A 27,909-nucleotide genomic window follows, 5' to 3' on the forward strand; every position below is an offset into this window, starting at 1 on the left:
TGGATATTTAACCTTCGTCGACGTATTCACGTTTGTCATCTCTTGTTATCGAGTACAAGCTGTCCCAATGTGATGCATGACATGTTATTGCTATCTACTATCTATATCATGTCCTTCGTATGAAGTTGCTATGAACTCTATTAACCTCTTCAGATGTTATCCCTCGGGCATTTGCAAATTAAAAGAGAGATTTTCTTTCAATTGAAAAAAGGCCTAAAGGCCCAATGGACTCTATTTCCGCTTGACTACTAGAATACGTGGCCAGATCCATACCAGTGAGACATCATTAAATTAGAAGCAGCTGATTGGATGGCGCCAGTCACACGTATCCATGGAGACGGTGATCAGCCACCAATCAGAGGACAGGATGCCATCAGCCCTTAGATGCGTGGGATGCATGGTAATAAATTTGAAGGACTGATTCCTTGTCTTATTCGGTGAGAGTATGATCAGGTAACACCTCACAAAATCTCTTGGGTGCTTCTCGTCCTTCAATCAATGATTTTTGCACGTTTCTGCATTGCAAAATGAACGGGTAATTTATTCATACGTAAAGAGACCTAAAAAAAGCAACGTCTGGTGTAGCTGAAGGTTTAGCGGAGATCACAGTTAAGATGCTGCGAGAAGGGATGGAGAGTTTAGGTAACCGTTCCGTCACTGTTCATCCCCGGTACTTTGAGCGGCTACTCCTGCTCACCAGTCAGAAGGCGTGCGCTGAATACTTCCTCGGGGACAACCCTCCGAAAGGTACGTGAGTACAAACCTGCATTTCTCTCTTAGTGTCACTGACGAAAGGTGGTGGATGCTACCTGAAACGTCTGATCGCGTTTCCAAAATCATATCTGGTTGCTTGTCAATGAGTAACCGTTTTGGTGTATCTTATTGCTAGCCTCAAGCTTCTAGGCTTCGAGAGGCGGCTGGAAAGAGTAGAAATTGCCAATAGAGAGATTGGATGACAAGGGAGTTGGTCTGCTGGAGAGAACAGTTTGCCGCTCGGGTGTGGCAAAATGTACTCTCTAGCGGACCAACTCCCTCGGCATGTTATCTCTCTATTGCCTTGGCCGATTTTTACTCTTTCCAGCCGTCTCCCGAAGCCTGCTAGAGGCTATCTTATTACCTGGATGTCTAACCTTCACCGACGTACGTACGAATGTTTTAAGAATTTTGTATCATTCGTCCTTACCCATAGTCATACACAAGAAGCGTTGATCGTACTTTCTAAAGAAGATACAAAACGGCAGTGCATGCCATATGCTGCATTTCTCCTACAGTATCTTAGTGTCACTGACGAAAGGTAGTGGACGTTACCTGAAATGTCTGAAGTTGCTGGTCAATGAGTGACTGCTTTTTTTGAGTATATTATTACCTGGATGTCTAATATTCACCGACGTAAGGATGCTTAAAGAATTTTGTATAATCTGTCCTTTCCAGAGAGGATATACAACTGCAGTGTATGCCATATGCTGCGCCACCCTATGATAATGGTTAAATTTTATATAAACACTTACGGGTACATACGAATGGTTTATTGGTCAAACATTACCAGTGCAATCGCAGCCTTTCATAGCGCTGAATTGATGCAGGGTTTACAGTCACATAATACACATGATAGATATAACATATTGAATGTAACATATTTTCTCCACACACTTTTGTGGAACTGTCGCAAGGGTCTGTGCGGCTGCCATTCGGCGCCACCAGGTGACCTCAATAGATGTACGACTTAGTAATCCTATGTTCAATCATTGATTTACGTTACATCCTTTGTATTTTGTTTTCAAGCCTTCAAATGAAATATTTGATGCCTTTTATTATTTTTCTCCTCTAAAAGAAATATTGATCATGAGATACATAAATTTGCCATATGTTGTCAACAGGAAGCTGTGTACGTGCTTCTCTATTATAATGATATCTCCTCTACAAAATAGTTGATCAAGAGATACACAAATTTGCCATATGATATAAAAAGAAGCTGTGTACGTGCTTCTCTATGATAATGATATCTCCTCTACAAAATTGTTGATCAAGAGATACACAAATTTGCCATATGGTATAAAAAGAAGCTGTGTACGTGCTTCTCTATGATAATACATATTATGATACATATAATCTTCGAGGAGAAATATTCTAATCAAAAGCATTCCAATTAATGTTTACTAATAAATTATTTTGAGCGCTGTCTAATACACTTACCACTGGTTAACAGAAGTTATCTATGATGTGATTATTGGTGTGCATACAAAGTAAGGTAGTAAGGCCCTACCGTCTTAGTTTTATGGATGACATCCTCTGAAGACCCCAAAAACTAGTGCACGCGGGCGAATAAAAAAATTCCGGCCAAAAATAAAAATGCTACTAATCCACAGGAATACAAAGATGATGTTGTGAATTTGCGGCAGTACATAGCCCCTACACGACTAGCCGGCACATGCTGGCTTTTTGTGGAATTTAATGAATCGGCACTGTACGTATGTACTGAGTTCTTGAGTCGTGGAGATTTGGTGCCATCGGTGCCATCCTCCAGAGTTACCGCTGGTTCCGTATTGTCGCTAACTACCATGGACTTCCCAGGCCTAGAGCCAGGTCAGACGTGATCCTTTTTATTTATTTATTTTTGAGAACAGGCGAAAATCAATGCGCGCGTGGATGTCATCCATAAAATTTACTTGCTGTGGCCTAAGCAATGTGCAAAGAGCGTGTGGGAATAAGCAACGCTCTATCCATGTATACATTACTGAAACATTTGTCTCAAGTGCGTGTTGATATCGCGGTACATTGATGATTACTCTATGTATCATGTTAGATTATCGTCGTTAGACTTTAGAATATAGGATCCTGTAGCCCACGAAAGACGGTAATCTCTATATATATACGGGTAAAATGAGCTATGAATGGAACTGTACTTGAACTATTATGTATTTAGTACCTTCTCAAAGAAGGGTAATATGTTTTTGGTAGCGTTATATTATGTATGTATGTGTGTGAGTGTTATTTAGCACGACAACTCAAGAAGATATGATAATCATTGGATTGTCATGGAACTTGTAGGTCCTGATGAGACCTCGAAATGATTAATTTTTTTTAATTACTTCATATTCACCACAAAACAAGGCTCATGGGAGCCACTCAAGCATTTTGGGTTACTGTACAGCCAGTGAGGACAGATGTTTGTTGACCTTAAACTTGAAAAGTTAAAAATTATACCCATTTGGGAAACAATCACGCAGTAGCTTGTTCCATACTTCAAGGAAAGAAGCTTTCAGCATGGAACTTCCTCATAAGAGGTGGTGAATGGAGGAAGAGAGGGTGATTTGCGTCAGTGGAAGTGGCAAAACGTGTCCTTGCTGACAAAGTTAGAACAGGAGGCACTAGCGAGTGATGTTTTGCGGACCATTTACCGTGGAAGTAGCAATAAAATAGCGCAAGGCTTGCAACATTATTACGCCTATGCGAGGGTGGTTGTAGGGTGGCGAACAAGTCTCTCCCAACAAGATTTTATAAGCGGTTTTGAACTCGATTGAGGCAGTTTTAGGGAGCTCTGGGCAGCTCCAGCCCAGATATGACAACGATGTTCCATTACATTATGAAAAACTTAAACTGTTCTCCAACTCAAAATTTGACTCACCAGAAATTTTCTACTAAATCACTCAGTCTTCCTCAGCTATCTGACCCAAATGCTATGGACACGTAGTTTTTCGCACGTCTGACGTCAGCAAAGGGTCAAAGGTAGCTGAGGAAGACTGTGTGATTCAGTCGAAAATTTCTGGTGAGTCAAATTTTGAGTTGGAGAACAGTTTAAGTTTTGTCATAATGTAATTTACCAACTCAGATGAACTTTCATGCTAATGTTCCATTACATTTTGGCCCCCCTGGCAGCTTGTTATGGTACTGCAGCGGAACGTCCGGTTTTGATATCTCGTCATCTGCGCAGCTGCACATGCTGGGGTCACGAATTCTGGATAGATCTTGTTTAAGCTTATTTTGGTTCACTTATTCGTTTGTACATATGTTTAGTTGCAGCGTCAACATCAGTCAACTTGAGTGCGCCGCCACTATATGTCTGTAACGGTCTTCTCATTTGCATTTTAAAAGCGCCTGTATGTATGGTTCCAACAGCGAATAGAAAATCCACGTCTGATGGTGGCATGGTTATTAACAGACCACCTGTCCTTTCCGTCCTTCAATTCAGGCTAACTGGATTACAATGTAGGTCTTCCTGGTAGAATGTGTCCCAGACTTGCATACTTACATATGCCACAGCAAGTAATTTTTATGGATGACATCAGCGCGCGCATTAATTTTCGCCTGATTTTGGAAAGAAAGCAAGACAGTTTGTTGCCTCCTGACAGTGGTCAACATGCTGAAAATAGGCAAAGATGTCTGTTGCCATGCCGGAACGTGGATGGCAGATGAATATGAAGAGAGGAGACAAGACAAGGCACGGCTCTGATTCATTGTTTTGTCTTTTACTTTGATGCATTGATGCATTTCATTCATTTTATGTGTGATGTTCCCACTGAATCAAAACCATTTGTACAATGATGGAAATTTATATTTTTCAGTGACAAAAGGACGTTGTGATAGTTGGCAGTAAACTTTCTATGTAACCCCAAGTAGCGTCGTCTGCTTGTGCATCGCAAAGCCTCGGCGTCCTTGTAGGGGTGAATTCTGCAGCGCTATGCCTGATTACCTCTGCACACAGCCGCACGGTGTACCAGGTTGACCCGCTGTTCCTTCCAACATCCTGTCACATATTCAGTGGTATTGAATCCACAGGGTGACTGGATAACAGTCTCACCTTTGATCTAAGACCACAGCAAGTAGTTCTTATGGATGATTTTATGGATGATAATTTTCGCCAGATTTTGGGGGAAAAAAAAATTTTGTTGCCTTCTGACAGTGGTCAACATGCTGAAAATGGGCAAAGATGTCTGTTGCCATGCCGAAACGGATGGCAGATATACATGTATGAAGAGAAGAGACAAGTTTTTTCGCCCTATCGCATTAGATATGGAGTCTGGGGAGGATGTCATCCATTAACTTTACTTGCTGTGGGTTTGCAATACATGCCTTCCTGGCAGAAATGTATCCCAGACTTTTCATACTTACTTACGCTGATTAGCCACAATTTATAGACCTTCCTGAGAGTTTTGTATGTAATCATGTAGCGTCGTCTATTTGTGCATCGTAAAGCCTCGGCGTCCTTGTAGGGGTGAATTCTCCAGCGCTATGCCTGATTACCTCTGCACATGGCCGCACGGTGTACCAGGTTGACCCGCTGTGACTTTGATGCATTGATGCATTTTATTCCTTTTACATGCATGTGTGATGTTCCCACTGAATCAAAATTATTTGTACAATGATTGAAATTTTTGTACGATTGAAATTTATATTTTTCAGTGACAAATGGATGTTGTAATAGTTGGCAGTAAACTTAGCACAATACATGTATCATTTCTTGTTGAGCAAGGTTCATGATGTCAAAATTTTGAAATGTAGGACCCTTGTTTTTTTCGCCAGCCTTGTTTTATTTCGCCCGATCGCAACTTTACTTGCTGTGGCCTTAGCTCTGCACACGGCCGCACGGTGTACCAGGTTGACCCGCTGTGCCTCTGAACATCCTGCCACAGATTTAGCCAAATTGAGTCCACAGGGTGACACAATAACAGGCTCACCTTTGCTCTTAAGTGGGGGCGGCGGTGCGAGATTACAGACATGATTTTGTGAAATTTCCACACTTAAAGAAAGTGCACAACCACGGGTTGCTTGTCCTAAATCCGTGGCTATGGTAGTCGTGTGTCTGTATACATGTCAATACATGTAACATCATACTTCAATGTATGCTTTAGCCCATGGGCATCAGCATGCAAATGAAGATTCAATTATTATTCCTATGGATTCCTGCTATGCGTATTAAGCTGCATTTTGTAACACTACAACGATACAAAATGTAAATTTTCTAGTCATTTCTTTACAAAGTAAGTTTAACCGATCCTACTCCAATCCAAAAAAAGTGTCATTCAGGAAGTGGATGTCCCAAAATATGACGCTGTTGCAGACACAGCTGTTAGCCCTGTTTGTTTACATTCTGGTAGTTTCTGGTGGCACCATAAACTGAGAGGGTGCCTCGTGTGGTTTTAACGACAACCACGAAAAAAAATGTAAAACATTAGATAGTTGCACAAATATATTGAAAAGTGGAAATAAATTAGTAACATACAGATTTCTTCAGTTATATTTTAAAATACTTCAACTTTTGGTGAAAAAATGTCACATAATGCCTCTTTAAGATGTCTAATTCGGCCCAGTGGGTAACGGGTGAAATTCCTTTAGCAGCTCTACATTCTACGTTTTTTAGATAATCTTTGGCTTCACAAGATACTGCGTCCTAGACCCTTATCAACAACTTAACAGGGAAGGCCACACAGAGATGAGACAACGTGCGCATGAATGGTTATGAAGTGTCTATATTAGGGCCACAGCAAGTAATTTTTATGGATGACATCCGCAGCAGACTCTAAATCCAATGCGATAGGGTGAAAAAAAACAAGGTGGGCCAAAAACAAGATTCCTACATTTTCAAATTGTGTCACCATAAACCTTATTAAACAAGAAATAATACCCATACGCTTACTGCCAACTATTACAACATCCATTTCTCATCACTGAGAAATAAACGTTTGCAATCATAATTTGTACAAATGGTTTTGATTCATTGGGAACATCACATATCCGGCCACCATCACATATAAAAGGAATGAAATGCAAAGTAAAAGACAGAACATCAAATCAGAGCGCTCGAGCCTTGTCTTTTCTCCTCTCTTCATGTTTATCTGCCACCCACGTTCCGGCATCACAAGGAATGCCCTTATTTCGGCATATTGACCACTGTCAGAGGGCAACAAAATGTCTTGGTTTTATTTAAAAAATCAGGCGAAAATCCATGCGCGCGCTGATGCCATCCATAAAATTTCCTTACTGTGGCCTAATTCTGCCCAGTGGGCAAAATGACTGGAGCTCTTTTGGCAGCTCTACATTGTTACGTTTTTTAGATAATCTCTGCCTTACAAGATACTGCCTCCTAGACCCTTATCAGCAGCTTAACAGGCAAGGCCGCACAATGGTTATGAAGTGTCTATATTAATGGTTAGAACTTGCCAGAGATGCACCCGAATTGATTCCTCAAGGAGAGAGAGAATCTCAAAGCACCTTTGCTCTATAGTGTGGGCGGTGATGCCGGATTGCTGACAGGATGTTGTGGGGTTTTCAAGACAGAGATAGACATCGCATGCGCTTCCACGCGTTTCTTGGCCTAAATCCTCGTCTTGAAGTGGGCAGTCTAATCACTAGTATAGATTTTTGAAAAGTGCATTAAGATTTCTGATTACGCCAAGCGAGTAAAAGAAGTTGAGCGTCTTTATGCCATAACGAGTAAATTCTATGGATGACATCATCCGCAGACTCCATGGATCTAATGTGATAGGGCGAAACAAGGCGAGATAAGATTCCTACATCTTCAAATTGTGATATCATAAACCTTGTTAAACAAGAAATGATACCTATATTGTGGTAGGTTTACTGGCACCTATTACAACATCCATTTGTCACTGAAACAACTTTGAAAAACAAGTTTTCAAAAATTGTACGAATGGTTTTGATTCAATGGGAACATATAAAAGAAACGAAATACATCCATGCATCAAAGTAATAGACAAAACATTAAATCAGAGCCTTGTCTTGTCCCCCTCTTCATATTTATCCGCCATACTCGTTCCGTTATAACAAGACATGCCCTTTTTTGGCATGCTGACCACTGCCAACAAAATTTCTTGGTTTTATTTCCAAAATCAGGCGAAAAGCCATGCGCACGCTGATGTCATCCATACAATTTACTTGCTGTGGCCTAATTCAGCCCAGTGGGCAAAATGAGTGGAGCTCTAGAGTCAGCTCTACATTGTACGTTTCTGAGATAATCTCTGGCTTCACAAGATACTGTGTCCTAGACCTTTATCAACAACTTAACAGGCAAGGCCGCACAATGGGTATGAAGTGCCAGAGATGCACCTCAAGGAGAGGGGATATCTCAGTCCACCTTTGCTCTATAGTGTGGGCGGTGGTGCCAGATTGCTGACAGGATGTTGTTGTAGGGTTTTTACACCCACAACGACAGAGACAGACATCGTATGCGCTTCCACGCGTTCCTTGGCCTACGTCCTCGGCTTGAAGTGGTCTGTTCAATAACTAGTATAGATTGTTGAAAAGCGCATTAACATTTCTGATTACGCCAAGCGAGTAAAAGGATTTGAGCGTCTTTAGGCCATAGTAAGTCCATGGATCTAATGCGATAGGGCGAAAAAACAACAACACGGGCAAAGAACACAAGATTCCTACATGACATGTTCAGATTTTGACATCATAAAATTTATTAAACAAGAAATAATACATATATTGTGGTTACTGGCAACTATTACAACATCCATTCGTCACTGAAACAATTGAAACTTTGAAAAACAAGTTTTCAATCATTGTACAAATGGTTTTGATTCAATGAGAACATATAAAAGAAACGAAACACATCACTGCATCAAAGTAATAGACAAAACAATAAATCAGAGCCTTGTCTTGTCTCCCCTCTTCATATTTATCCGCCATACTCGTTCCGTTATAACAAGACATGCCCTTTTTTGGCATGCTGACCACTGCCAACAAAATTTCTTGGTTTTATTTCCAAAATCAGGCGAAAATCCATGCTCACGCTGATGTCATCCATACAATTTATATGCTGTGGCCTAATTCTGCCCAGTGGGCAAAATGACTGGAGCTCTAGAGTCAGCTCTACATTGTACGTTTCTGAGATAATCTCTGGCTTCACAAGATACTGTGTCCTAGACCTTTATCAACAACTTAACAGGCAAGGCCGCACAATGGGTATGAAGTGCCAGAGATGCACCTCAAGGAGAGGGGATATCTCAGTCCACCTTTGCTCTATAGTGTGGGCGGTGGTGTCAGATTGCTGACAGGATGTTGTTGTAAGGCTTTTACACCCACAAAGACAGAGACAGACATCGTATGCGCTGCCACGCGTTCATGACCCAAATCCTCGGCTTGAAGTGGGCTGTCTAATCACTACTATCGATTGCTGAAAAGCGCATTAGGATGACTAATTCCACCAAGCGAGTTGAGCTCTCTATTGTATGTTTCATAATCACTAGCTTTATAAGATGCTGCTTAGCCTGGGTGCCATCCTATTTGTATGCGGGGGCTCCCATACTGGCTCCCTAAAGTATTTTTATGTTCTCCACAAAGAAAGGAAGATTCATCTGTATCTGTATCAGTATGTCCGGTACAACCGCCCTTCCTAGCTTCGGCGTAACACAACAGCTTCTCAGGCACGCGGCGCTGCGGCAGCTAGCTATATCACACCGAACGACTTGTCATACTCAATCCTTGCACATTTCATTGCAGGAGTTGCTCAAAGCTTTCTAGTGATGATGCCCCAACTTGGTGGCAATGAGTTCCAGTCTACGATTATAGTTCTTGGGAAACAACTCAATTCTTGGTTAATAACTCTGATATTTGAAGGCATGACTGTTTCGTGTTCTTTTCTGGGCTGGTATCAGATACTTAGTGGTTGGTACGTCCATCAGTTTATTAGTCATTTTGTACATCATACACAGCCTGGACATTCTTCGTCTTTACTCCAGGGAACCCCCATGTAGGTTTCTTTTCATTTTCTGTACACTAGCAACCCTTCCATAGTTGTTCGTGCAGAATCTTGCAGCTTGGTTCTGTACCCTTTCCAGTTTATCTTTGTCTTTCTTTGTATATGGATCCCATACTGTCGCGGCATATTCTAGGTTTGTTCTTCCTTACAAGTGACATGTATGCAAGTGATTTTACCCTTGTTGGACATGGCCACAGATTGCGCTTAATCACTCCCAATGTCTGTTTGGCCTTAGTAGTGATTCAACATAGGTATGTGATGAACGTATCTGTCCTCCACATTAAATTGCCACATGTACAACTACAACTTGCATAACTATACGTAATACCAGACAGTCCTCACAAGTACATAAGCCTTCTTTCAAAATCACAGCTTGGCGACGTACATTTGCCTACAAAGCAGCGAACCCCTCTACACTTTACCTAAATATGTTGCACACATTTCAATGTGTGTCTATGCTGAGTCCTCATAGAGACCCAAGTACATAGAAGCGATATGCCATAAGAACCCCCCCCCGCCACCCACACAAAATCCCTTGCCACAGAAGATGCTAAGGTGGTTAAATGTCACGTATATCTGACTGGAATACAAATCAATCATTTTCACCTTTATCTTAAGTCTAGCAGGTGTTTGGATTTCCACAACAGCTGTCGTGTTAAGGTCCTGCCTATTAAGTGGCGTTGTTTGTTCCAGCATGTTGTAATATAATGGGACTGACTGCCAGGTACTGTATATCTCGGTTTCCGCGAGCTAGCCGACTAAAATTATGTCTCTGCAGCGCTTACCTCCGAAAATTATATCTTACAGAAATCTGTTGATGTGTTATGAATACAGCTGCAAGTTCAACAACAGAATTCATTGCAAAAAGAGAGATAGAGCGGTCCCCAGCAACTACAGACCTGTTTCACTGACCTGTGTATTCAGTCTGTAAACTGCTTAAACACATCATCCATAGCCAAGTGATGAAGCATTAAGAAAGTCACAACATATTGACGGACTAGCAGCATGGGTGTATAGCTAAGCGCTCGACAGAAACACAGTTTATACTACCAGTTCATGACAAAGCTGGTGCACTGAACAGTAAAAAGCAGGTAGCTGTAGTGATACTCGACTTTTAAAAGCGTTCGACAAAGTTCCCCATGACAGACTCATCCCAAACCTGGAGTCTTATGGGATTCAAGGAACAACATTAAATTGATTAAAAGCTTTTCTAACCAACAGGGAGCAAACAGTAGTGGTAGAAGGGAAGGCTTCGGCTCCAGTTAGAGTAGCGTCATAAGATCCACAAAGAACTGTCCTGGGACCATTACTATTCCTCTTGTATATCAATGACCTACCAGATCAGCTTGACTCAAAAGTGAAAATAAATTGCCGATGACTGCCTGTTATATGTAGAGCTGTCTACACAGAATGACTCAAAACTTTTACAAATTTTCTGAACATGCTGAAAGAATTACAAAGCAAATGGCTCATGCAGTTTAACCCAGAAAAATGCTACATCATGCATATACCAAACAAACAAACAAACAAACAAACAAACAAACAAACAAACGAACAAGTTTTGGCAACAACAAAAGCCCACCCGTATCTCGATGTTACATTGACAAGTAGCCTGAAGTGAGGCACGCATGTTAACAACATCACTGCTAAGGCCAACAGACATTGGGAGTGATTAAGTGCAGTCTGTGGTCATGCCCAACTGGAGTAAAATCACTTGCATACACGTTTTTGTAAGACCAAACCTAGAATATGCCGCGACAGTATGGGGTCCATATACAAAGAAAGACCAAGATAAACTGGAAAGGGTACAGAACCAAGCTGCAAGATTCTGCACGAACAACTATGAACGTGGTGATAGTGTACAGGAAATAAAAAGAAACCAACAGTGGGGTCGCTGGAAGACAGACGAAGAATGTCCAGTCTGTACATGATGTACAAAATGACTAATAAACTGGTGGACGTACCAACCACTAAGTATCTGATACCAACCCAGAAAAGAACAAGAAACAGCCATGCCTTCATATATCAGAGTTATCAAGTACTGAGGTGTTCAAAAATTCCCCAGAATTTCCCCAGAACTATCGTAGACTGTAACTCGTTGCCACCAAGCACAGTTGGGGCATCATCACTAGAAAGCTTTAAACAACTCCTGCAATCAATAAAGATGTGCAAGGATTGAGTATAACAAGTTGTTCGGTGTGATATAGCTAGCTGCCGCCGCACCGCGTGCCTGCGAAGCTGTTGTATTACGCCGAAGGGCGGTTATACCGGACATACTGATACAGATACAGATGAATCTTCCTTTCTTTATGGAGAACATAAAAATATTTTAGGGAGCCAGTATGGGCGCCCCCGCATACAAATAGGATGGCACCCAGGCTAAGCAGCATCTTACAAAGCTAGTGATTATGAAACATACAATAGAGAGCTCAACTCGTTTTTACTCGCTTGGTGGAATTAGTCATCCTAATGCGCTTTGCAGCAATCGATAGTAGTGATTAGACAGCCCACTTCAAGCCGAGGATTTAGGTCATGAACGCGTGGCAGCGCATACGATGTCTGTCTCTGTCTTTGTGGGTTTGAAAACCCCACACAACATCCTGTCAGCAATCCGGCACCACCGCCCACACTATAGAGCAAAGGTGGACTGAGATTCCCTCTCTCCTTGAGGTGCATCTCTGGCAAGTTCTACGTGTAACAAGTCGTTCGGTGTGATATAGCTAGCTGCCGCCGCGCCGCGTGTTATGCCAGCTATACTGATAAAGATACAGATGTTGGAGTTTTGTCTAGTTAGTCAATAAGGTTTTCTATTGGCACACACAATATGAGTCTTAACATAGTGTATCTACAGCGTTCACCTCCAACATATCTTAGGCAGCAACGTTAAGTTCAACAACAGAATTTATGTATAGTTTTTCCTGTTTGGTGGAGCAGTTTGATCCAGCTTGGATTTACAGGAATGTTAAGTATTATCTAAACGGCACACTGGCCGCATTGAAATGTATTTTTTATTAAAAAAGTTCTACCTCCTACCGAATTCTATCAGTGACTTGAAAGTTCAGCAAAGCTTTTGGTCACGGCCTCCTGACCTTCGCCAGGCTATGGTTGGGAGACAGTCGTGAGCGAGGTCATCTACGGTTGGGAGTTGGTCGAAGGGGTAGCTTAAAAGTTTTGATGAATCTTCTGCGCCAGTCGACCATACAGTTTGAAAAGTCAAAGTAGTATCCTGCTTAGGCCATGTTGATTTGATTATATGGATGACATCCGCGCCCGCATAAATTTTCAGCCGTTTAAAAAAAAAGTCTTCAACCATACTGTAAATCATACAAAAAGTTGCAAAATGAGCAAATGTATGCCATAAGTTGCAGAGAATTATTGGAAAACGATACTAGTACCAATGTCGTAGAATGCCAAAAAGAACCAAAAAGACGAAACTGTAAAAGATGGATTTGCAGAGTAGATAATTCGGCAAACCATACTCTGTGTCATTTGTTTAACCTTCAAAACCACGTAGATTTCATAATGTAAGAAACTTTTTGTTGGGGCGGGGGGGAGTTGTTTTAATCGCACGCTCGCATCAGCTTTGGGGTTCCCAGAGGATGTCATTCATATAATCAAATCAACATGGCCTTAGGTGTGATCAGAAGAGAGTATTACTGGTAAAATAGGATGGATTTCAGGCCAGTTTTAAACCGGTACAGACGTTGGTTGCGTGCAAAGCCATGCCAAGGTCCTGTGCGTTTGTGATAGAGGCTTAGGAGACTGCATATAGGGTTTTGCCTTGCGTTTTCTGACTTCAAAGCGTGGGCGTTGAAATTGATTCTTTTGAACTTTGAGTAAGCGATAATCCTACTTAGTGAGAACGTCTCCCGATAATACCATGCTTAATTGAACAGACACAAAGAGGACTCAGATAAGATAATAAAAAGCATCACATCTTCCCCGGCGCTCATCGTAGCCTATCAATGGGGATGAAACAGATACAGTAAAGTTTCATTAGGCCGCAGCATGTAAGTTTAATGGATGACATCCTCCGCAGTCTCCAAAACTAATGCAATGGGGCGAAAGAACAATAAGGCAGGCCCCCAAAGCAAGATTCCTACGTTTTCAAATTTTGACTTCATAAACCTTGTTAAACAAGAAATGATACATATATAGTGCCAAGTTTACTGACAATTATTACAATATCCATGTGTCACTCTGAAAAGTTTTCAATCATTGCACAAATGGTTTTGATTCAGTGGGAACATCACGTATAAAAGGAATGAAATACATCACTGCATCAAAGTAAAAGACAAAACAATAAATCGAAGTCTTGCCTTGTCTCCTCTCTTCATATTCATCTGCCATCCACGTTCCAGCATGGCAACAGACATCTTTGCATTTTGTGGCATGTTGACCACTGTCAGAGGGCAACAAAATTTCTTGTTCTTCCCTCAACATCATGCGAAAGTTTATTCGCGCGCTGATGTCATCCATAAAATTACTTGCGATGGCCTTACTCGAAAACCCAAAGGACGTTGTCTACTCTGTCTTGGGATTGGATTTCTTGACCACGGCGCGGTATACTTAGTAGGCTAGCTGTTTCGGCGTGAATTGAAGAGCACCAATGTCATGTAGTTATGGCGAAGGTCTCTTGTTACCCACGTATAAGGTAATTTAGAATCTCCCTTTATCATACTTATGTTACCAAGTGAATACCAGTGGGACGTATGGCATTCTTTGCACCAGAGAGCAGAATATTTTCGAAGCTTACGAAGTAGAATCTTCCCGGTAAAAGCCCCAGGTCCAATTAAACCGGCGTCGGGTGTTCCTCAAGGAATAGTACTCGCACCATTACATCTACTTGTATACCCAACCCAATTAACTAGCCTTGAACAAATGTCGTGTTCTTTTTATCGTTAGGTTTCTTGTTAGGACCAACTGAAGAATAATGATGCTATCTACGCTCGTAACGTATAGTCACTTTATCGTTGGACCTACTTTTTGTATAGTATTACCTTAAACCAATTAGGCTAACGTCCAGCCTATCTTGTGTTTTTACGATGGCTGAAAGTTAGTTCCAAATATAGAATACGTACCAATGTCATGAACTAATGGTGTAGGTCCCCCCTATTATCGGAGTACAAGGTAATTTATATTCCCTCTGTTTTCAAACGTGTGTTAGTAAGTAGACACCAGAGTGCCTCAGTCCATCCCTTGCATCACAAAGCAGAATGTTTGCGAAGCTTACAAAGTAGAACTTGCCGGACGTTACAAAATCAGGGTCTAGGGAAAGCCTAGGACAAATTGGACTGGCGTCTGGTGTTCCTAAATGAATAGTACGTGCATAGCTAGACTTACTTGCACACCCAATCCAATCCAATCAAGCTGGCTTTAAAAAGATGGTCTTTATTGTTCCCTTCCATTGCTGCTTGTTAGGCCTAGCGTTACATGTATATACGAACTACAATGCAAGCAAGAATTCGAAGATCTCATTCCTCCGTGGCGTATTTCAATGTGTTGTAGATTTCTATTTTCTTTGTTTGTTACTGATTATGTATCAAGAAGTTAATTGATATGCCTCAATGCTTAACAATGTTTAGTTCTGTAGGGAACGTTGAAAAATGCCTCAGTGTTGACATGTTGTCCCTACATAATTAAGATATTATTAATTAGAAATGTAACATTCACGTTGAAATGTAAAATTGCAACGTGGTGTAACCCAACACTAGTTACCATGGTGACAGAAGTCTGGTTCAGACCATTGGCCTTTTTGGTTCGGAGATGAAGACGTGGAAACAGAGCAAAATCAATGTTTTCATTTGGTAAACATTCCAAAATAGTAGTAGTATCCAGTTTCTCTTGTATTTTGTTTTCATGCATTACAAACTCTCGATCAAACATATCAACTGACAACTGACCTTGATAGAAACATTGGTGTCAAAAAATGTCGAAAAAATGTCTTCCAGCTGTCAAAAAATGTGTTCCAGGTGTCAAGAAATGTATTCCAGGAGTGAAAAAAAGTCGACAAAGTGTCTTCCAGATGTACAAAAATGTGTTCCAGGTGTCAAAAAATGTCGAAAAAATGTCTTCCAGGTGTCAAAAAATGTGTTCCAGGAGTGACAAAAATGTCGAAAAAATGTCTTCCAGGTGTCAAAAAAATGTCTTCCAGGTGTCAAAAAAATGTGTTCCAGGTGTCAAAAAAATGTCCAAAAAATGTCTTCCAGGTGTCAAAAAAATGTCGAAAAAATGTCTTCCAGGTGTCAAAAAAATGTGTTCCAGGATTGAAAAAAAATATCGAAAAAATGTCTTCCAGGTGTCAAAAATGTGTTCCAGGAGTGAAGAAAATGTCGAAAAAAGTCTTCCAGGTGTCAAAAAAATGTGTTCCATGATTGAAAAAATGTCGAAAAAATGTCTTCCAGGTGTCAAAAAATGTGTTCCAGGAGTGAAAAAAATGTCGAAAAAATGTCTTCCAGGTGTCAAAAAAATGTCGAAAAAATTAGTTCCAGGTGTCAGAAAAATGTGTTCCAGGAGTGAAAAAAATGTCGAAAAAATGTCTTTCATGTGTCAAAAAAATGTGTTCCAGGATTGAAAAAAATGTCGAAAAAATGTCTTCCAGGTGTTAAAAAAATGTGTTCTAGGTCAAGAAGAGGAAGTAGAGGAAATTTGCATACCTGCGCAGCAGCCGACTGCTGATGATGACAGGCTCTTACTTCAACCGTACAGTAAGCAACAGTAATAATAGATAAGCTTGACTATCTCTAATATCCAGTTTCACTTGTGTTTGTTTGCGTGTGCAGGAAGTTACTGTAACGGTACGTGGGACAACATCTACTGCTGGCCCCCCACTCCTGCTGGATATGACATCTACATGCCCTGTCCGGAACATCTCTTCTTCGACGGAACAAGTAAGTTTATATGGAACAAGTTTAAACTGCAATTTTTAACAAAAAATGGACTTGCCCAACTTTTCTACTGAACAACTCCAGTCTTTGTCAAGGAATAAGCAATCACACAGATAGCACATGTGACTCCGTGTGTTATCTGTGTGACCATATGTCTAATTCCTCCCTTATTATTATTTTTTTGAACATGAACGAACAACAGACATACTCATTTCACCTGGGTTAAGTGAGGAATCTCATGTAAAGTGCGTTTTCCAAGGGCACAATATCGGTGCAAGGCAGGATTCGATAGAAAAATCGCTGGTATGTATTTATTTGTTTATTTATTGTTTGCACGTATATAAAAATTACATAATCAAATAATAACAATCGGAGAATATGCGGGGTAGGCCAGAAACCTGGGTGGTTTTTGAAAGGGCGTACCCCAAACAAAGGTAACTATGATACATGACAAAACATATTTGAAATAAACATCAAAATTAAACAATAAAATAAATGATTAATTAAACAAAATCAAGACACAGAAATAATAACTGAAGTGTGTTAACTAGTTTTTACATCTACGAAAAGAAATGTAAACAAAAGTCTTACACATGTAATTCAGGTCGCTGTTACAGAATAAACTGATTAGATAATCAACATAAAAATTAACGATTAAAACAAAAGATCGGAAAAACAAACAAATTAGATGTAGAGAGAACTAGTAGCGAAGACATGGCATTATGTCTGAACAAACGGCTTCAAACCCTTGATGGCTCCTTCCGCGGGCAACAACCTTACAGTCTTTACACTCGAGTAGGGGACATTGAATAACAAGCTCAATCTGGTGGATACAGAGATACGTAATTGAACCCTGCCGGGTAATGGACTTTTAAGTAGCAGGGCAATCCGAGCGATTCTATAATACCTTCATTTTCACGCTACTTGGGCTTCAACTATCCACCAACGTTTCCGCAAAGGGAATTCACAACTAGATTCCAAGAATTTCAAACTTTGAGATAACAAAGCTGTCGCCTTAAAGAATTACTTAACGTCTGATGAGTGAGAAAATGTGTACCCGAGGGAGATCTTTATAGCTGTGGTATTTCATTTGGTTTGACGTCGGATGTTTTTTGAGTTTGATAGAGTTGCAGTGTGAGTAAAGGAACTACGGTTTATGATGTCAAGAAGGTCAACGAAAAAGCAATAGCAGGCTTAAACTAAATGGAAGTCACTTTACGAGGTCGAAGAAGAAATGACAGATGCGGAATACACAAAGTTTGATGGGAATAAGTCAGCTAAAAGGAAAGTTTGTACACACTTCTAAGAAAAATTGTACATCTTTCTCAGAAATACCTGTAAGAGCCTTGGGCGAAGTATATTTCACTTGGAACTTTCCCATAGTAAGTGCAAGTTACATACATTGTAACTACAATATATATACTCTAGAGGTCAGGGGTTCTAACCCCGACCGGCTTATACTGGCAAAATGTCACATAACTGCTTTTTCTACTTAGCACTTAACACTTACGAGACCTAGTGTTGTGGTTTAACACACTAGTGCTTGCACAACGGTGGAGAAAAATATATAAAAGTACTATAAATACATAAAGGTACGTACAGCTATGTAATGGTCGTGGATATGGATATTTTAAGACTGGCTACATTAGTGCTACAGGTTTGATCAATAATGCGTTTTATCTGCAATTATAGTTGGATGATGGGGGTCGTGTGGCGTAATGGTAGAGTGTTCGACTTGGAACCAAGAGGTCCCGGGTTCGAACCCTCCCACCCATGCGACCGATCCTGTGTCCTTGGGAAAGGCACTTTACACGAATTTCCTCACTTCACTCAGGTAAAAATGAGTACTGTATTTTCCTCTATGAGTGTTTCCCCACCACGTCTTATGATTACATGTTGAAATAAAAATAATAGTGCTGCGGTCTACTTCCATTTTGCGCACATCTGTACCAGTATACATATGTTATTACTGTGTTGTTGTGCAGAGGTTCTTGCCTATCGTGTGTGTAACGACAGAGGGGAGTGGGAGTTAAAAAACTGGACCAACTACACGGCCTGTATCAACTACCCCATTCCACCCGTACGGGTAAGTGATGGTCTGTTCTAGAACCTTCCCTATTTAGGAGCGAGTTTTACCAAAAGGCTCGTCTTCTAAACGATTCCGTTTCCTGAAATATCCAGTCGTAAGTTTTTCTCTGTCCTGTAGGCGTACAGGTCATTTCCGCTGGGCCTAGGGTTCAAGTTGAGTCGACAGATAAGGATCTTTACGTACAATTATTCATGTCCTTTCTGTAGGGCCTAGAAACGGAACCCTTTCTTGGCTAGCGCAGCATATTTGTTCACTAACATGTAAACATGGACCTTATGCGGTTGTAAAGTTGTTTGTTTCTATCATATATTATCTATGCTATGTGAATGCATAGGAAACGTCACTGAACTTTTCATTTCGAATATTAGAACTAAACGTGCAAGTTTAACCCTTTTCTGTTACTAAAGAATGTTTTTTCCACTCCAGGACGTTCCGTTGTTGTTTGCGGTGAGAGATATCTACTTTGTCGGCTCCAGCATCTCGCTGGTTCTGCTGGCGGCAACGTTCTTCATCTTCTGCTACTTTAGGTAAAACTCCGCTTCTTAGCCTTTTATGGTATTTGATAGCTGAAAATAGTATGTTGTAAACGCTATGCCGGTCGAAGGCCTTAACACAGTTAGTACTTTTAAAATCGTACCTTTATTATATATTTGTGTGTGTAATGTAATTGTACATGTTATTTTTTTCTTTAGATATGGGACGTTGGTAAGAATAAGTAAATACATAAAAAACAAAAGATACAACACTGGAAGTTGTCGATGACATACCGTTTAAAGATAATGTTAAGGATTTAATTGAACAGGTATCTTTCTTTTTGAGTAATTTTGCATTGTGGACAACACCTTCACTATCTTTCTGTTCACAAGTGGAATGATTTTCATAATACTAGTATACTTTTAACTCTACTATAACTGGGAGGCGAGGAGATATTTTGTTGTGACCTGTACTTATCCCAATATGGCAAAATGTTCAATAAATGTCGCAATTCATTCATTTCAACTGATTGTTGTTTTGCAGACGACTTCAGTGTGACCGCATCAAAATACACAAACACCTGGTCCTGTCGCTGATCCTCCGCTTCATCGTTCTTATCGTTCTGCTGCAACCATATCTGGGCATCAACGGCTACGACAACTCCTACCTGAACTCGGTTCGTTTCAAACCTTATGAAGCAAGTTTAAACTGCAATTTTCAACACAACAAATTGGACTTACCCAAATTTTCGACTGTACAACTCCAGTCTTTGTCAAGAAATGAGCAATCCACCGCTTCCGTGACGTCACGTAGATAATACACGTGACTCCGTGAGCAGTGAATCATAGGTTGCAAAAAGTCTGTGGCGCCCCCCGTCTCTGTTGAGGGATGGTTGTAATGCCATGATGTAGATGGCCTCTTTAATACCTCGTGCAAAGAAGTCCGTTTCTGTGTCCAAGATTCTCCCTTTGTCCAATGAGACTGAATGACCAGACGATTCCATGTGTATATGTTGAGAGACCTCCGAATTAGTCGAGCTAGGTCGTTTGTGTTCTTAGAACCTAGCCTTGAGAGATATTTCAGTCTCTCCAATATAGGTTTCCTTACATGGGAAATTGGAATTCTGTCCTTGAAACTGTATATGGTAAACTTTCTGCAACGTATGATCCACTGCTCACGAAGTCACGTGTGTTATCTGCGTGACGCCATGGAAGCGGTGGATTCCTTATTCCTTGACAAAGATTTAGGAGTTGTACAGTCAAAAATTTTGGTGAGTCCAATTTGTTGTGTTGGAAATTGCAGTTTAAACTTGCTTCATAATGATTTCTACCAACACGGCTGAACTTTCAAGGTAGTTTAAAACCTGTCACGTCCAATTGACGCAATACTTTACTGCACTTTGAAGCTCTAATACTGTATGTAGACCCTGGGGGATCTTGTAGACTCATAGTTAATCATCTGGGAAAACCTTTATCGTTAAGCAAAGCTAGATTAAAGGCAGTTGCATGGTCTTTAATCTGATATGTAAGTGCCACAGCAGATGCTTATGTAATATCGTCATTTCCACTGCACATAAAGGATCCTTATCATACTCTCCCCACGTTTTCCTGGAAATCCACGTCGTAAATATGAGCCGTTTTACTGATACCACCCTGCTTACAGTGGCCTTGGCGACTTCCTATAAATCTTTCTCCTAATCTTCCAGACTTTCTTGGTAATCTCGTTTAAGATCTCAAAGACCTTCTGACTCATCTTGTATAGTAAATATTAATATCATTTATCACACCTTCACCTTTGCCCTAATCTCAAAGGCTTGACTTTAGTATCCAAGAAACGTGTCTAAAAGTATGCTGGTTACTTTAAGGACGCATATCGCCTCTAGCTCTGAAGCTTCAATTTCCGTTCAACTATATATAGCGTTGGTATATCTTGGTTCCAAGCCGCTATATCTTTTTTTAGTTTACTTTGATTCTTATCATTTTTAATAAAGCTATGTACAACTGAAGGCTAGCCACTCAGGTAATGAGAAAGAAAGCTAGCTGGATTTTAAAAACAGTTTTCATAATCTATGCAGTTGCTTGAGTAACGGCTTTCCTGTGCACATTTCAATTGCACTTATACGCGTTTTTAATCAGCCCTCTTTTCTATTTTCATTCTATTTTGAAGCACATTCAGGATAATGGTGTTCACTCTTAATTGCTCATTAGGGGTAATTGACCTAGTTTCCGAAGCTAATTAGCAGTTCTCCCAACGTACTGACTTCAATGAAATTCCAATTTACTTACTACTCGAACTTGTTCTTATTTTTCTCATTATCACCAGCTTTTGATTCATTCGTGTGTATAATGTAGCACATCTTTTTCTACCTTGACATAGCGATTAGACTGTCGATCGTCCTTCAGTCTTGTGAGAGAGGTTTAGTTGTTCAAGCTCTGTCTAGAACCAAACTAACTTATTGGGTAGGAAAAGTACTGAACACTCATAAAAGAGTGATTACACTCTTCCAAATTATGGCTCCACACGTTCTTCTGAACCTGTAACATTACATAACCTGTTATTATGTTTACCGACGAAAACGGTTAACATATTGATTTTGCTCAGTTTCTACTTCTTCTTCTTCCGTTCCACACACATAAAAAAACGCCTATTTTTTTTCTTAATTAGAGCTCGAGCCTGGAGGAAAATGAAACTCAGCTTGCTAGTTCGTCTAATACACTTGCGCGTGTGTCTTTATTTTGTTGCAATAAGTCATTGTGCTGGATATACAGTGCTGTAAATGAACTGAATTTTTCATAAGTTTTTCTGTGTGTTCACAGTCGTTTATCTGCCGAAGTATATGCTGGTCCTGTCCCAGTATTTCATTTAGTTTTTCTGTGTGTTCACAGCCGTTTATCTGCCGGAGAATGCTGGTCCTGTCCCGGTATTTCATTTAGTTTTTCTGTGTGTTCACAGCCGTTTATCTGCCGAAGTATGCCGGTCCTGTCCCAGTATTTCATTTAGTTTTTCTGTGTGTTCACAGCCGTTTATCTGCCGGAGTATGCTGGTCCTGTCCCAGTATTTCATTTAGTTTTTCTGTGTGTTCACAGTCGTTTATCTGCCGGAGTATGTTGGTCCTGTCCCAGTATTTCATTTAGTTTTTCTGTGTGTTCACAGCCGTATATCTGGCGGAGTATGCTGGTCCTGTCCCAGTATTTCATTTAGTTTTTCTGTGTGTTCACAACCGCTTATCTGCCGGAGTATGCTGATGCTGTCCCGGTATTTCATTTAGTTTCTTTTTTGTGTTCACATCCGTTTATCTGCCGGAGTATGCTGGTCCTGTCACAGTATTTCATTTAGTTTTCCTCTGTGTTCACAGCCGTTTATCTGCCGGAGTATGCTGGTCCTGTCCCAGTATTTCATTTAGTTTTTCTGTGTGTTCACAGCCGTTTATCTGCCGGAGTATGCTGGTCCTGTCCCAGTATTTCATTTAGTTTTTCTGTGTGTCTACAGCTCTTTAACTGCCGGAGTATGCTGGTTTTGTTTCAGTATATCATTAGTTTTTCTGTGTGTTCACAGCCGTTTATCTGCCGGAGTATGCTGGTCCTGTCCCAGTATTTCATTTAGTTTTTCTGTGTGTTCACAGCCGTTTATCTGCCGGAGTGTGCTGGTCCTGTCCCAGTCTTTCATTTAGTTTTTCTGTGTGTTCACAGCCGTTTATCTGCCGGAGTGTGCTGGTCCTGTCCCAGTATTTCATTTAGTTTTTCTTTGTATCCACAGTCGTTTATCTGCCGGAGTATGCAGGTCCTGTCCCAGTATTTCAATTGGTTTTTCTTTGTATCCACAGACGCTTATCTGCCGGAGTATGCTGGTCCTGTCCCTGTATTTCATTCAGTTTTTCTCTGTTCACAGCCGTTTATCTGCTTGAGTATGCTGGAAATGAATGAAATGAAATGCTGGTCCCGTTTCATTTAGTTTTTCTGTTTGTCTACAGCCGTTTATCTGCCGGAGTATGCTGGTCCTGTCCCAGTATTTCAGCATGACTAACGTGTTCTGGATGCTGATAGAGGGACTGTTTCTGTACATGCGCTGTGTGGTGGCTGTCTTCCACTACATCTCCAGCCTCAAGGTGTTCTACATCATCGGATGGGGTCAGTTTCAATACAAGTTACAACTATTGAATATCATGTATAATGTTCAAAACGAAGATGATACCTGGTGAAGGTGAATGCATTATGTACCTGGATTTCTAACCGTCACCAACAAATTTATTCTATAACTGAAAAGCGTTAACTTTTTGTTACGGACCACAGGGAGGATAGCTATACAGAGATGTGAAGCTAAATTGTACAACCCTGGGTGCCATCCTATTTGCATATCGAGGCTAAAAAAAAGGAGCAAATATGGCCTGGGTGCACTGGTATACATTGGCCAATTGGATGGCACCCAGGCTAAAATTATGGATTCCAATTAAGTCATAAAACAAAGTAAAATTTTTCTTGGCGTACAATTTGAATGTGAATTGCATTTCTTGGCACCATGTACAATATATAGTATATAATACGTATTTATTTATTCTTGTCTAGTTGTCCCAGTATGTTTTGTGGTTGCGTGGACTGTGGTTATGGCGCTGTACGACAAGCACCAATGCTGGCTGGACTACAGTGATCTACCGTACGCATGGATCGTCTCTGGACCTATCGTCCTGGCTCTGCTGGTATGGGATGTTTTCTTTTTATTCGGAGATGGCAATACAGACGTAGTGGTGATGCAAGTTTTTTCAAAATTTTATTAGCGCCACCACTAAGAAAATGACTACTAAATGAAACAAGAAAAAGAATCTAAACTTAGATAAAATCATGATAAACTTACAAATAACAGAAATATGATTAACTATAAGCATGCAAAGAGCAGCTACTGTAACACTGTACAAAGGTAGAAAGTCCCATTCCCTGACCCAATGGTGAAGTGTGAAAGTTTTGAAGCTCATCAGGAATTGAAGCGTTTTGTAGTAGTGATAAAATTTCGGACGATAGTCAATTTTTTTTAGTATATGGAGGTTGAAAACATTAGTGGTAGAGTGATTTGGATATTTTCAGGAAGTGGTATGAGACTCTACACTTCTGTCACATGTGGATCGATTAAAAGGTTCTCACAAGGTTTTAGCCATGTTTTTATCCCACCTGACTCTCTTTGATAGCACTCATATGCTCTCAGAATAGAACCAACCCCAGCAAGGCCAAAACTGAAGTGTTTTTCATGTCCTTGTCCTTCTACAAAGTAGTCTACGATAGGATCATGAGATATTTGAGGCCTTAGGTCGTTGAACTGCAATGATCTTTTTTTTATAATCATTTTATTATATTAGGCCATGTTGATTTGATAATAAGGATGACATCCTCTGGGAACCCCCAAACTAAAGTTGCTTTCATTATGAAATCTACGTGGTTATAAAGGTTGACCAAATGAATTAGTATCGTATGGCAACTGATTTACTCTTCAAGTTCATTTCTTTACATTTTCGTCTTTTGTGTTTGATTTTAGCATTCTATGACATTGGAATCGTTTTCAAATATTTTTCTTTGCAACTTACAGTATGTATTTCCTCATTTTTCAACTTTTTTGTACGATTTACAGTAAAACATTGGGTGCACAAAAATGTTTTTGGGTGCACCATATAAGATAAAATAAGTAGAATGTCATGAATGACATTGATGAATAAGTAGAATGTTATGTTTGATTTCTAAAGAAAAGTACTGTAAGAATGACTTTATTATTTTTTCTGACACTTAGGTGTGAAGAATATGCTGTATACTACTATACATTTAACATCTTTACATGCATACACCTACGAAAATATTTGGGTGCACTGGTGCACCCACAGAAAATATATACATTTAGACTATGCATGACATTCTTTCATTCCTTTTGTTTCTTCTTGCAGGTCAACTTGTATGTCCTTCTTCACATTTTGGCAGTCCTGGTCACCAAACTGAATGCAGATCAGAGAGTGCCCAACTACTCTGAACATCTGTAAGCCATCTACTAACTACTATATTGGTTTTTTTTACATGCATGGTGTCGTAATGATATCGTAATTAAAAATGGTATACATAGCCTCCTTCGTTCAGTTTTGACAATGGTAAGATCATAATAACAGCCCTAAATTTTCGGCCATGGCTGAACAGTCCGACAATGGTAGTCTCTACATATATATATATATATATATATATATATATATATATATATATATAAAGGATTTTGCCAATTTTGCGATTTAGATAAGATTGAGGATGAGTATCATTTCGTAGTCGATTGTACGTTATATAGTAATGAGAGAGATTTCCTATATTCTTATATAATAGATAAGTTCCCCAGCTTTGGACATTTAAATTAAGTTTATTAAGTTTATTAAAAGTCCAAAGGAGCTCGCGGGCAAAAATTGCCCGAATTACGTCCTCGTTACATAATTCATGAATCAATGTACACATCACAAAATTTTACATTACAAGTAACGTTACACGCAGAATATCTAAAAAAATGAATCAGAAAAATGCATACTTGACAAACCATTAATATCATTTGTGTTATATGCTCGTACATCTATAACTGCACCATGAAGCGAGAAGAAGTTGAACATGCAAATAGTAGATCACATTAGTATGTAAAGTATCATTGCTGTATCCTTTCCCTTGTCTATTCATGACCTGTACTTAGCCTGCTAGAGCACAAACGTACAATAAAGGTCTTTCATTCACTATTACCCCATCTATATGTATGGGATTAGTCTGGAATTAAACTGGAAGTCCAGAATTAAACTGGAGGCTGTTACTCACATGTGTCCACCTCTCCCCCCACTCAGAAAAGCCCTGAAGGCTCTGTTTGTGCTGTTACCGCTCCTCGGGCTGACCAACGTGCTGTTCTTTGTCAACCCAAAAGACGGCGGAATCGGAGATCACATCTTCCAAGTCTTCAACGCAGTGATACAGTCATCACAGGTACTATCACCATCAGTGGGTACAGGTGTAGCAACAGAGAGTAATATGTGATTTTGTTGCAATTCAAATTCCTTGATTCAGATTCAAGTAATGTCTATTTATATACAACGGTATAATATACTGTAGTACTTCTATGATAGCTACTGAATCTCATGTTTGAAGAAGAACTTTTTGCACGACAATTGCACATGGTACAATGTATGGCAAACTACATGAGAACTACAAAGAGAGTAGCAAACAATAAAATTTGTTGAACAAGACCTAATGTCGAAAAAACTAACAAATCTACATCATAATTATTCAAATAATAAGGGATAGCAGAAGTCTTTGATAAAGTGTCTTTGCAGAAGTCTTTGATCGAGTGGGCTAATCACAAGTTTCGGAATTTTTTCTAATAACAAAGCATTCCTTTATTCAGAAGGAGGTTGGAAATATTGAACATGCAAATATTGCTCATCACATGTCTTAAACTGTTAAAGTCTAAAGGACCCCTATGATTTGTTTTCAATAAGGTCATCTGCAAAAATACTGACGTTGGTCTAACCTTATTTTATGCTTTATTTCAACAGGGCATCTTTGTATCATTGATCTACTGCTTCACAAATGCAGAGGTAAGGCTTGAATTCTTGTTGACTTTTCATGTACCAGTATTTCAGTACAAAGGACAGGGTACGGGTACGTTTAACCGGTATTTCAGTACCAAGGAAAGGGTACGGGCTTACGTTTAACCGGTATTTCAGCACCAAGGAAAGGGTACAGGTTTACGTTTAACCGGTATTTCAGTACCAAGGAAAGGGTACAGGTTTACGTTTAACCGGTATTTCAGTACCAAGGAAAGTGTATGGGTTTACGATCAACCGATATAGGTATTATTTGGTATGTCTCTCTGTGTGTTTGTGTGTGTATGCCTGTGCTTTCACAATGCCGCTAGGTTAAGTTATGATAAATATGGTTGGGCTCAGTCTGTCCCATTAAAAGATCTAGTAGCGCTGCTGTTTTCACAGGTACTTTAGTTACATGACCTCCTTGACAGCCGTGTTTTCATTGCACAATAGAGGAAAGTTTTGTAGACCCCATGGTTAAAAAGAAAAGAGCACAGTCACCATCACACAAGATCTAAATACTTCATGGAAGTTGAAATTCTTCATAACCAAAAGGGCTAAACGTTATAGCCAACACTATTAAATTGTGACCCAAATTTTCGACCGTCTCCGTCAGCCTTGTTGACGGAATGGACCCCTCTACTGTAGCTTCCGTGACGTGATTTCGTAAACACGTGATTGCATCAAAGGGTCGTATACGTGTCAGATAACCTGTGTCGCCCCCCGTCTCTGTTCAGTGTTGGACGGTTGGCCTGAATGTACACCGCCTCCTTTACTCCTCTCGCGAAGAAATTCGGTTCTTTGGAAATCCAGAGTTCAGAATTTTCACTTTGTCCTGCGAGACGGAGTGTCCTGGAGATTCTATGTGTATATGTTGGGATGAAGTATACCAATACAAATGAACTTTCATGTCAAAATTTAAAAATTCTTGTTTATTGAGCGTTTCTTTGTGCCTTATCACAGGTCCAGGCTGTGATTCGTGACAAGCTGGCCGTGATCAAGATGAAGCAAAGTGTGTACAACAACGGCGGGGCCACCACCAAGAAGAACGACTACACTGTAACCAGCCAGGGAGGGACCCGCGTTTGAACATGTAAAGGGGCATCATTTAACATTTTTGCAAAAAAAAGAAAAGTTTTAAACATTTTGATTGAAAATG

General features: G+C 40.1%; 1 protein-coding gene across 1 annotated transcript; it reads left to right on the forward strand.

The window, feature by feature from the left end:
* The first annotated feature begins 614 nt into the window (after positions 1-614).
* On the forward strand, positions 615-27,847 carry LOC109479379 (calcitonin receptor-like). The gene is made up of 11 exons (XM_019781339.1): positions 615-747; positions 16,507-16,614; positions 18,597-18,691; positions 19,127-19,227; positions 19,718-19,850; positions 23,145-23,301; positions 23,737-23,867; positions 25,095-25,183; positions 26,013-26,148; positions 26,718-26,759; positions 27,714-27,847. The coding sequence occupies exons 1-11, from the start codon at positions 615-617 to the stop codon at positions 27,837-27,839; spliced, it is 1,251 nt and encodes a 416-aa protein (XP_019636898.1). The 3' UTR covers positions 27,840-27,847.
* The last annotated feature ends 62 nt before the right edge of the window (positions 27,848-27,909 follow it).

This window comes from Branchiostoma belcheri, unplaced genomic scaffold, assembly GCF_001625305.1.
Source record: "Branchiostoma belcheri isolate BF01 breed outbred unplaced genomic scaffold, Haploidv18h27 scaffold107, whole genome shotgun sequence".
Lineage (NCBI taxonomy): Eukaryota > Metazoa > Chordata > Leptocardii > Amphioxiformes > Branchiostomatidae > Branchiostoma > Branchiostoma belcheri.

What these genes read in the sequence shown, in the direction of transcription:
- LOC109479379 (XM_019781339.1), top strand. Translation starts at nt 615, where the DNA reads ATGCTGCGAGAAGGGATGGAGAGTTTAGGTAACCGTTCCGTCACTGTT. An exon ending in TTCATCTTCTGCTACTTTAG is followed by an intron (nt 19,228 to 19,717) that starts GTAAAACTCCGC and finishes GTTGTTTTGCAG; the next exon opens with ACGACTTCAGTGTGACCGCA. An exon ending in CTATCGTCCTGGCTCTGCTG is followed by an intron (nt 23,868 to 25,094) that starts GTATGGGATGTT and finishes TTCTTCTTGCAG; the next exon opens with GTCAACTTGTATGTCCTTCT.